Here is an 11,169-nt window from a genome sequence, read left to right as displayed (position 1 = left end):
CTACATAATAAGTACTTTTACTTTGATATTTTAAGTACATTTTGCTGCAATAATTCTCTACTTTTATTTAAGTAGTTCCTTTTTTAATGCAGGACTTGTAATAAGAGTACTTTTACACTGCTGTATTTGTACTTTTACTTAAAGCTACTACTGTGCAAGAAACTTTAATTTATCAGTATTAAATAGAGACTGTTTCATAACCAGTTAAAAGTTCCTCACAGAAACTTTAACTAAAGGCTCTAAATACTTAAAACAGCATTTTATTGCAACTACTACTTTATATAGTGTTGGTGTATTTTCATCAATAAAAGTGTGTCATCTTTTTAATAACTGTAAAAAAAAAAAAAAAAAAAAAAAGATATAATCTGTATATTAAATTACAGTACAAGTATAAAATTTTAAAATAGCATAAAATGTAAATACTCAAGTATCGACAACTACCTCAAAATTATATTTGAGTACAGGACTTGAATAAATGTGTCTTGATTCTTTCTAATATTGCACTTAATGATAACATTACAGCAAGTTTAAAACAAAAGTATTAGATATTTTTATGCTCCACATACAAAGAGCATCAGAAACTTTTTTCTTTTTTTTTAGATTAATGAAATTCATAGATGAGACAATGAGATAAAGTGCCGAACCGACGGCAGTTATGCAAAGACCAATCACTTTTCACAGAATATAATTAATTTATTTCCTCAACTTGGTGATTTTCTTTTTGACTTTCATGGCTTAAGGTCATTTATGATCTGATGAAGCAGTTTATGGAATAATATTGGGTAATGATGTCTTCATACATTCAATTCTTTGCTTAATTTACTCACTAGTGCAATGATATGGATTAATGTGAAGCAAAAACCAGACATCAGTCATTTAGCACACGTGGAACCAGAAGCATGTGATGCTCCCTGCTGACGAGACGAGAGGCTAAAGTGAGGGCCAAGTGTTGATATTCTTCAGCTGATGTATTAGTGCCACCCACTGGTTAATTCCAGCTAACAGCACTCCTCTGTAGTCAAAGGACCCAGTGGGAGACACAGCTGTGATTCCCATGATTATTCATAAACCCTCTGCAAATACAAATGGATTTATAATCAGTTTGAAATCACTTGTTACATTTGTGCCCCAGGATGTGTTTCATGAAGTGAGAATCTGTAGAGCTAACCCCTGAATAACTGATGGCATTGTGTCTCACCACGGTGGAAAAGCAGTGTGTAGCTGACAAAACAATCTTAATCTCAGAGTCTATTTAGTAGCTGTTCTGGAGCTTTCAGTCATATTACATAATCTTGTTAAGATGCAGGGGGGTTTTAGAGTTCTTGCAACCAGCGGAGGTTTAAATTCTGATTTAAATATGTTAGAAAAAGCCAGAATATGAGTTTAATTTGAATGTAAATCCACTAAATCAGCAGCTCATTTATTGTCTATGAAGCAGACTTTGTATTTAAAGCTGCAGTAGGCAGATTGGAGCAAATATGATTATAAAACGGTCACTATATCCTGACAGTAGTGCATGAGACAGGTAAAGAAATCATGTTCCTCTGTCCTCCGGTGCTCCTAACGGCATCTGCAGGATTTCACAGACCGGAGGAAAACAACCAATCAGAGCCGAGCTGGAGTCTTGCCGCCTCTGAGCAGCTGTCAATCACTCCGATCAAACGGTCAAACTAGGCAGCGCTGATCAAATATGAATCAATATTCTGTTACTGTAATGCCTATTTCTCTCCTCAAATGTTTTCAGAAACATCTTGTAGTGTACTGTTTAGCTGTAAAATGAGAAAGTTTGTGACCCGGCATGTGTTGAGATCAGTTGAGGAAATACCAAGCACCGCCCACCAGCTGCAGCACAGCCAATAGGAACGCTCTCTCTCTCTGAAATGACCTGTGATTGGTCACAGTCTCTCGTCACAGGCTACATTTTCTAAAGCCTGAAAACAGAGCCATGAGGAGGAGGAGAAGTCTAGTTTTCTCTCAGAAAACTTGAATTACAATATGCTGAAAGGTTATTATGGAACTTTTGCCCAATGATGCAAAAAATATATACTGCCTACTGCAGCTTTAAGAACACTTGAGCACTTTCCTGCTGACTGCACACCTGCGGAGGCTGCGGAGGCTGCGGGCTCTTTAAGAGAACAGGGGTGTCATTATCAGGTAATAGAGGAGAAACAGGAAGTATAACCTCATTTGTTGGCGAGAACAAACCGACACAGAGTCTTTATTCAGCACAAACATCAACATGAAGGCAGAAGGAAACTACTGCGGTGAGTTTCCTCTTCATCACTAGGAAAGAAGTTAGTTTTAGTCAGGTATAATCTGAATTGAATACAGCGTAGGTAATAAATCTGTACATCTGTTATTGGATGAAGTCAGTTTAGAAACATACAGAAGTTGTTTCTAGTGTGTTAAAGTGTTTCATCTCTCTGCAGACCAGCCTGACTGAAGACATGACACAACCTTTGCTCCATCTCGGTCTGTCGCTGGCAGGTAAAACTATTTACTCTGACAGTTTCTCCTCTTCCTCCTCCTCTTCCTCCTCTTCCTCCTGCTGCAGAAGCATTCAGATGGTTCAAACAAAATGTCTCTAAAGAAAAGTATTCTAGTTTTCTCTCAGAACACTTGACTTACAATATGCTGAAAGGTTATTATGGAATTTTTTATCCCAATGTTGCCAAAAATATAAACTGCCTACTGAAGCTTTAAGAGGGTTTTCTCCAATTTCACAGACTGAATATTCCCAGTGGAACAAGAATCAAATTGGCATTCCCCCTTTATGTGCTTGAAGATGTTTCTCAGTTGCATGCGAGAGACAATTATTGAGAAAAACAAAATAATAAGAACAGAGTAATTCATGTATTACCTCCTCTTTACAATCCAAAGCCAAGGCAATGTATTGTGTCTGCAGGGCAAATAGTGTTTGTGCTGGATAAGAAAGCCTGCAGCACAAAGCCTATTTCATAATGACTTCCAACATTGTCACTGGTTTCCCTTCGAAAGAATACCACTGCATTTATCTGTGTTTACAACAGTGGTGTGAAAATCCAGAATCGAACATGTTGTATTGTTGTGCGTGTTTGGACGCAGGTCAGATGAGGAGGGGGGTGGGGGGGGGGCAGGTTTTACAATGGTGAGTTCACTTATTTAAAGCACAAAGCAGAAAGAAGCTTTTACTGTACAGGAAAGGGCAGTCGGGGAGGGGAGGAAGCTGCTAGAAAACAAGGTGACGCCTAGACGTGACTCACTGACTGGACCTGACAGGCAGAGAAGAGGCAGAGCAGAGAGGAGAAGAAAAGCTCTGAAACTTTTATCTTTACTTCTGTTTGATGTTTTTTTGCAGTAACAGCTGTAGACCTAGCAACTGTCATCTGGAACTACATTATTTCTCGCAATGCGATGGCAACTGCTTTGAAGATATTGTTTTATTCTGGGCCATAAAATCTACTCACAGAGTGAATTGCGCTGCACCGTAACCTCTGAGAGAGTGAAGTGCTCCACTGTATTGTTTGTCCCAATTTGGAGAGGTAGGTGAATCCCACTCTGAGGGCCTTTTGATGTGCATGACTTCAAGGTAAACAGCAAAGGGGATTTCCGGGTTATATTCAGTGCATGCAGGTTGGGTTGTGTTCCTACACTGCTATCACTGCTTCCTCTCTCTGTGTTCTGTTGTAGCGGCCGTGCTTCAGGGGGTTCATTTTAGTTTTGGCAGCAGACCTTGTCCCCAATTTTGTTCCAAGTTCTGTCTGCGATGCCAATACTGTTGTTCTTTGGATATTTCACAAATAAATTAAGAAAGAAAGAATACCCTCAACATTTGGATTAAATTTTTTTTTCCTAACAGAGGGACATGCTGCTTTAATTGCTTTTTGCTCTCATTTTAATTTTGCATTTTCTCTGGAGGTGGTGTTATTATTCCTGCTGTAGTGGCACCCCTGCTGCACAAGTACAGAGGAAATGGTGCACCGTTGCTGAGGTCATGGACAAATTCCTCTCTCTGTTCTCTGTCTACATCAGCAGGTGTTATGGATCTACAGTATTTCCTGAGCTGGAGAGTTGCCCTGCTGCTTCTCTTGAGTAAGGCTTTTTGTTGTAACCGCAATCCGAATGATTTCTGCTTAAAAAAACCTGCTTGAAACTACAGGAAGAACACTAACCATTTCCAGCATTGCACCCTGACAGAAATGCAAAATAACTTGTGTAATCTGCCTTTTGCATTAATGCCCACACTTGCATTATTTACATCTCCTTCATCCTTTGCCTATCAAGTTAAGACGTGTGATTAATACTCCTTGTGGTGAATGCACGGAGGCTTACAGTTTTGACACAGATTTTAAGATATTGATGTGGTTTGATGGATATCACATTAGGCGTGGCTGTCATGCGCTATAAATCATCGCTTGACATTGTTTGACAGAAAACAGCCATACATATTCATAAAGATAGTACACGCTGAGGACAGAGATGAAGTATTATGCCATTGTTTGTTTTATTAGTTTTAAATTCTGCCCAAACAGTGAAAAAGCCAAAAGGTCAAAACTGCTGAATATGAAATACTGTGGATCATACTGGTCATCTGAATAGAAATACAATCTGTATTTGAAGTTGCGTTGGGTAGAAATGTAGCAAATATGATTTAAAAAGTTATTTTTATAAAATGGTTATTATATCCTGACAGTAGTGCACGAGACAGGTATTCTGAAAAAATCATGTTCTTCGGTGTCCTCCGATGCTCCTGACGGCATCTGCAGGATTTCACAGACGGGAGGAAAACAACCAATCAGAGCAGAGCTGGAGCCTGACGTCTATGAGCAGCTGTCAATCACTCTCGAACTCCGACCAAACAGTCAAACTAGGCAGCGCTGATCAAATATGAATCAATATTCTGTTACGTTAATGCCTATTTCTCTCCTCAGATGTTTTCAGAATCATCTTGTAGTGCACTGTTTAGCTGTAAAATGAGAACGTTTGTGATCAGTTGAGGAAATACCAAGCACCGCCCACCAGCTGGAGCAAGTTTGACTGTTTGATCAGAGTTCGCGAGTGATTTACAGCTGCCTCCGTTGAATGAACAGCCAATGGGAACGCTCTCTCTCTAAAATGACCTGTGATTGGCCAAAGTCTTCTGTGACGGGCTAGATTAAAGCCTGAAAACAGAGCCATGATGAGGAGCAGAAGTCCAGTTTTCTCTCAAAACACTTCAATTACAATATGCTGAAAGGTTATTATGGAATTTTTGCCCAATGATGCCAACAACTTTCTGCCTACTGCACCTTTAAGCACCATTCTGATGCAATAACAAATGGTCTCTGTCCTCAGTGCCATATGGGCTCCAGTGTATGTCAGTGCACATCCTCAACGAGGAGCCCGTGCACGTGATGCCAGAATCCAGTCTGGTTCTGAAAGCTCGGATTGAGCACGGACCCCTGGAAGAGGTCTCCGTGGTGACCTGGGAATGGGAGGCCGAAACTGGGATCACCCCAGAGAGAGTGATACTGGCCACGTGCCCCGGCAGAGGCCTCGAGTGCGCTGGTACGAGGCCAAATGTCCACGCGAACGTGGAGCAGCAGGAGACGACACTTCAGATTAATGGATACAGCCGAGCGGAAAGCGGCGTGTTCGCTGTGACTGTGACGGATCACAGAGGGGCCGAGACCACGGCACACTGCATCGTCAGGGAATACGGTACAGTATGATACGCAGCATGTGGGGGGGGATTTATGGTTACGTCTTTAGTTAACATTACAGAAACAATCAATCGATCCAGACTTGAGTTTGAGAATTATGCGTACAGCCTGTTCTCACTCTGTAGTGTTCATTACCACAGAAGTTCCTTTCTCCAGTAATTCTGTCCTCTAGACCCTTAAAAAAACAACCTCTGTGGCATCTGGTACAACACGCCCCTGACGTGGGAGGCAACATCACCTTGAATGCATTCTTTTTTAATTAATTAAATGAGGTGAGATCAAGCTAAAAGAGTGTCCTCTTTAATTTATCCATCAAATGAAACCGACCAACATTTGAAGGTTACAGCTTCTCCAATTAGAGGACTTTCATTTCACTTCTCATTTTAACGACCTTTTATCGACAAAGCCATCTCACATCAAGGTCCATTTAGCAGCTTTCAGTCATATTACATGTTCTTTATTAACATGATGGAGTTCTTTTATGAGCACTTTCCATCTATGTTGGTTTAAAAATTGAGTTTCAAAGTTAATTTTCTTTGACATTGGACACGACAATCCCTATCCCTTTTTCAGACAAAATAAGTAATTGAAAGACGACATGGGCTTTGACCTAATTTTCCGATACTTTATAGACTGAGCAATTGATTCGTTGCAAAAAAAAGCTGATAGATGAATGGATTACAGAGGCAGTCCTGTGGTTCTGACAGGTGGTATATGTTTGGGTTAAAGGGCTGGGAGTAAATCGCAAATATTCTCCTTAACAGTTTTGTTGCAATCTTTATTTAATTAATTCTGTTTTAATATTTTATTTATTTATATTTATATTATTTAATTATTTTTATATTCTGTTTTATTTACTCTTTTGTAAATGTGCCTTAAACACACAGTATGTACTCTGTATTTATCCTGTAAGGGTGGCGGGACCACAGAGTAGGTGCTGGGAATCTGAATTTATTTATTTATTTATTTATTTATTTATTTATTATCATTACTATTTCTTTATTTTTATTAAAATGTATATATTTATTTATTTCATTATTATTAATGATTGTTTTTGAATTTACAGTTACTATCTGTTATATGTACATATTATTCTATTTGTTGTGATTTAGGTCATTGTAGTCTTTTTTCTGAAGGAAACAAAAAAAAGCATAATTTAAAAAAAAAAGCTTACAGAGGTAGTTTATGTACAAATTTGGTGTTAGAGTAATGATATGAAAGCAGAACTATTTTAAATGCTCATCAGCTGACGATGTCCCGGCCTTTCTAGTGTTAACTCCAACAATTACCAACAGTATAATGAATGTGTTTTAATTTCCCGCCAGCAGGCATTGTTTCCTTCTGATTGTGGATGTCTCATTTAATAATGAAACACTTGAAATTAAATTTGCCTATGGGGCTTCGCTTCCTTTTGTTTCCGTGCTTCTAGACGGTTCCGGTCTCGTCCTAGCTTTTTTCTAGTTTCCTGTCAAAGCTTCTCTGCTTTAACTCTCGTCTGTCTGCTCTAACAGTATCAATTCATCAACTCCACTCTTCTCTACATCTGCTCTCTCAGCTTCCAGGGCTTTCCATCATCCCATTCTCCGACACTACGCCTGACTCTCCGGTCTCGTTATTGTCCATGAAACTGAGCCGGTTTCTCCTGACAGCATTAAACGTCTCTAATGATTCTTTGTCTTCGACCCTCTTTGGACAGCCGTGTGCCATTATTCTTATTTTATAACAGATAGATGCCCACGGCTCTGCGTTTTCACCTCCATCCTTATCACCTCTTTTTCATTCTTATCCTCACCCGCTCTCATCTGTCTTTACAGAGGCAGTGCACCACGTCTCCGTCAGCATCAACGTGTCTCACTCCTCGCTGGTTTGTGGCGAGGCCTGGGGGACAGACCCCCACTTCGGCTGGTTCCACGAGAGAGTCGCCATCACCAAGACTGTGGGAAGAGTCTCCAAAAATGGGACGACGTTGTTAGTGACCAAGACTCCCATATGTGGCCACTTCACCTGCGTGGTCAGCAACAAGCTGGGCCACAGTTCTGCCACCTACACGGCAGGTACGAGTTGACACCATGTTGTTTCTCTGAAATACTGTCTAAACTACAGCACAGTTCATAATAGCAACGTAAAGTTATTTACCTTACTTAAAAGGGGACATATGAAAAACTCACTTTTTCAGTGCATATCCATTTGGGTATCTGGAGGGCCTACCAACCCACAAACTGTAAAATAAGACAACCCAGTCAGTTTTTTGTTGGCTGTCTAGATCAGAAAACATGTGATTCATCAAGCTATTCAGATCTGGCTCCCCTTCCTATGTCACAACAGGTTCATTAGAATATAGCGCCCAAAGCTTGAGAACTACCTTTGCAAAGATGCACCATATTTTTCTCTCAAGCCAATCAGAGTAGACTGTGATTTTTTGGGATGGGGTCTTAAAGAGACAGGCGCTAAAACGGAGGGTGGATACAGGTATATTCAGACAGACAAATTGTGTTTTTTGAACATTAAAGCATGTAAACATGTTCTAGTAGAAACCCAAAATACAAGTATGAACCTGAAAATGAGCATGATATGTCCTCTTTAACGCTTAACAATGAAAAAAAGATAGATAAATTAAATATATAATGAGAAAGGGCTCACTTGTAGAGACAAAACCCCCAACTCTCCAGTTTCCCTTGGAGCATATTTCAACTCATTGTTTTTGGCTTTACAGCCCACAACTCTACTGCTTTGGTTCACTCTCACAGCTTCATTTTAGCGTTGTTGATTGTTGTTGAACATAGTGGAGCATTTAGCAGCTTAAAGAGCCAGATATTTCCTTCAGGAGTTGGTGGAGACCAAAACAGAGCTAAAAACAAAAGAGTGAATATTGGATTTGCAATTTCCCAGATGGCCAAAAACACGACTCCAAATGAATGATAATGTTGCTCTGTCTCTGCTGAATGTGTAAACAGAAAACAGTTTGCCATATCAACTTGTTCAGGTTCAAACCCGGCTTGGGGCTCTTCTGTATGGAGTGTGCATGTTCTCTCCGTGTTAGCGTGGGTTTTCTCCGGGTACTCCGGCTTCCTCCCACAGTCAATTGTTGACTCTAAATTGCCCGAAGGAGTGAATGTGAGCGTGAATGGTTGTCTGTTTCTTAATGTCAGCCCTGTGACTTCGCCCAATGTCAGCTGTGATTGGCTACAGCTATGCTACTTCTACGCCACTAAATTTCAAAATAAAATATTGTGCTTTTTACTCCACTACATTATTGAGACGGTTACTTTGCAAATTACATACAAAACAAATGATCAGCTTGTAAAATAGGTGCAAATATGGATTACACTAACCGGCCGTGTATGAAGAAGTAGAATTTCGACCCAGTGACAAAATTACAAATACTGCATATACCTTAATATATCAGTAATAATGACCCAGTAATATAATAAATATAACAATATAGACGTTCTGCAATGATGCCTTATTACTACTTTATATTCTGATGGATTAGGTACATTTTCCTGATAATACTTTGGTATTTTTGAATGCAAGTCTTTGACTTGTAAAGTCTTCCTCACTGCTGTATTAATAAAGTATCTGAAAACTTATTTCCCCACTGAAGATTATGAGATCATTATAATGTTTCATGCTTATTAGTCTAAGCTAGTTGATCGTATGAGAAGGTTCGCTGAGCCTGTCGACGTCTTCTTTAAAGTCGGTTCACTGTGTTGTGTCATGGATATTTCAGTAATCAGACTCCTTTATATACCGCGCCCTGTGTCTATCTCGAGCCTCGTGTCCTCATTGCACTTTGTTCTGTGTATTGTATCACAGGTGGTGTTTCAGTGATAAAGGATTTTCCACAGCGCGATCAATAAATCACTACCGTCACTACTGCTGCTACTACTGTTGCTAAACAGGCGAGACAAATGCAATTCTTCGTATCTGCCGAGAGGCGTGATGATCCAAAGACAGTCCGGGGTATTTTAGGATCCCTCCTGTTAGCTCTCGCTGTTCCAGTCAGTTTAGTGACTGTGCAGACGGGTTGCAAGGGACCTGTTTTGGCCTTTTAGGACAGCCATGTCAGATGATGTTTGTTTTTTCTCCCCCTCATCTGGTGTCTTCTTCCTGGCTGACAGCACCTTGTGAGACAGACGGCAGCGGGACAACAGCAGCTGTACTGTGTCCCGTCCTCCTGCTGCTGTTCGGAGGAGTGGTGGCATTTCTGCTGTGGAGGTACAGTAATGCACACAGTCACTGGCAGGCACAGACTCAAATCTCATTTCAGGCTATGCTCTGATAATAAAGCCGTATGCTGAGAGAAAAATAACACACTGCTCGGAGCTGCTTTAATAAAAAGGACAAAAAAAAGGGCAGAAGATGAAAACAGCAAAATGCTACACAGCTAGCATCCTAAGTGACACACACGAGGCGTGACAGGTCAGGCTGTGTCTGCTGACAACACCATTGTCGTGTTCACTTGTTGGGTTTGTCGCTGCCGTTTGATCTAAATTGGACACTTGGGTTTCTTTTCAGGCGACACAGGCACAGTAACAGAGGAGAGAGGCTGCACGAGCATTTGGATGACACCATCTAGAAAAGGCCCAACATGCATTTCTGTTATACATATGGAGGAGAACACCAGACGAACTGTGAGGCAGGTACTTCCTGTCCTGTGAGCAGTATGACCTTAGACTGCATTGGAACAATGTGACGAGTGAACTGCTTGCTGGCAAATGAAAAAAATATCTAAAAATGGGTATTCAGCTTGAAGTGCCAGCAATGTCTTTACACTGCCTCCTGCTGGGCTGCACCTGACACTGTGTACTTAATAAAGTAATCTGTTTTTTAAGCTTGTATCAGCTGCATTCAAATGTTACCTTCATAATAAAAATCCTTTACCAGAATGTGTGAAAGAGTTTTAGTTTGAAAATTGTTTTGACGAGGCTTGAATCATCAAAAGGATGAAGTGGTGTTCTCTATCATCTTCTTTCTCGGATATCTACTATTAGATGTTGGATTAGTTTGATGCCCTCATCTATGAAACACTCTTTTAATAAAAGGTTGAAGTTGGCTGTTGTAAATAAAGTTAAGTTTAGATTTTTAGGTTGTAGCATATTTTTCCACTCCCATGTTGATAAGAGTATTGAATACTTTACAAATCTCCCTTTAAGGTACATTTAACAGATAAAAAATGTTGCAATTAAATGTTTTAATCGACCGACAGCCCTAGTTTTTACAGAGGGAATTTTGGATATCTCTTTTTATCACTCCATAAATCAGAAAATACTGTCAACAGCCATAAAAAAAATGTTAAAAAAGAAATTCGCTATGTTTTTAGGTATAAAATGTTCTATAACTAAGGCTGTGAATGGTATATGAACAAACCCCTCTGTAAAAAAAAAAATCAGAATATACTGTAGATCGGAATGAAACTAGAAAGTTGGTTGTATGTAAGTGCTGAAGTGGTATTTTCTAACTCAATTCCCTACATTTTGAAGACACT

General features: G+C 39.9%; 1 protein-coding gene across 8 annotated transcripts; it reads left to right on the top strand.

Moving 5' to 3' along the window:
- The first annotated feature begins 2,175 nt into the window (after window positions 1–2,175).
- LOC141778337 (uncharacterized) lies at window positions 2,176–10,570 on the top strand. Of its 8 annotated transcripts, none has more exons than XM_074652528.1 (7): window positions 2,176–2,264; window positions 2,430–2,487; window positions 4,012–4,071; window positions 5,314–5,679; window positions 7,496–7,735; window positions 9,803–9,899; window positions 10,200–10,570. In XM_074652528.1, the coding sequence occupies exons 2-7, from the start codon at window positions 2,448–2,450 to the stop codon at window positions 10,258–10,260; spliced, it is 864 nt and encodes a 287-aa protein (XP_074508629.1). In that variant the 5' UTR covers window positions 2,176–2,264; window positions 2,430–2,447; the 3' UTR covers window positions 10,261–10,570. The 8 variants fall into 8 exon arrangements, with proteins under 8 accessions (XP_074508629.1, XP_074508634.1, XP_074508630.1 ...); XM_074652529.1 differs by having other exon boundaries at window positions 2,184–2,264; window positions 4,015–4,071; XM_074652533.1 differs by lacking the exon at window positions 4,012–4,071 and having other exon boundaries at window positions 2,182–2,264.
- The last annotated feature ends 599 nt before the right edge of the window (window positions 10,571–11,169 follow it).

This window comes from Sebastes fasciatus, chromosome 12, assembly GCF_043250625.1.
Source record: "Sebastes fasciatus isolate fSebFas1 chromosome 12, fSebFas1.pri, whole genome shotgun sequence".
NCBI lineage: Eukaryota > Metazoa > Chordata > Actinopteri > Perciformes > Sebastidae > Sebastes > Sebastes fasciatus.
The sequence above is the reverse complement of the archived record's forward strand: the minus strand, read 5'-3'. Positions and strand labels throughout refer to the sequence as shown.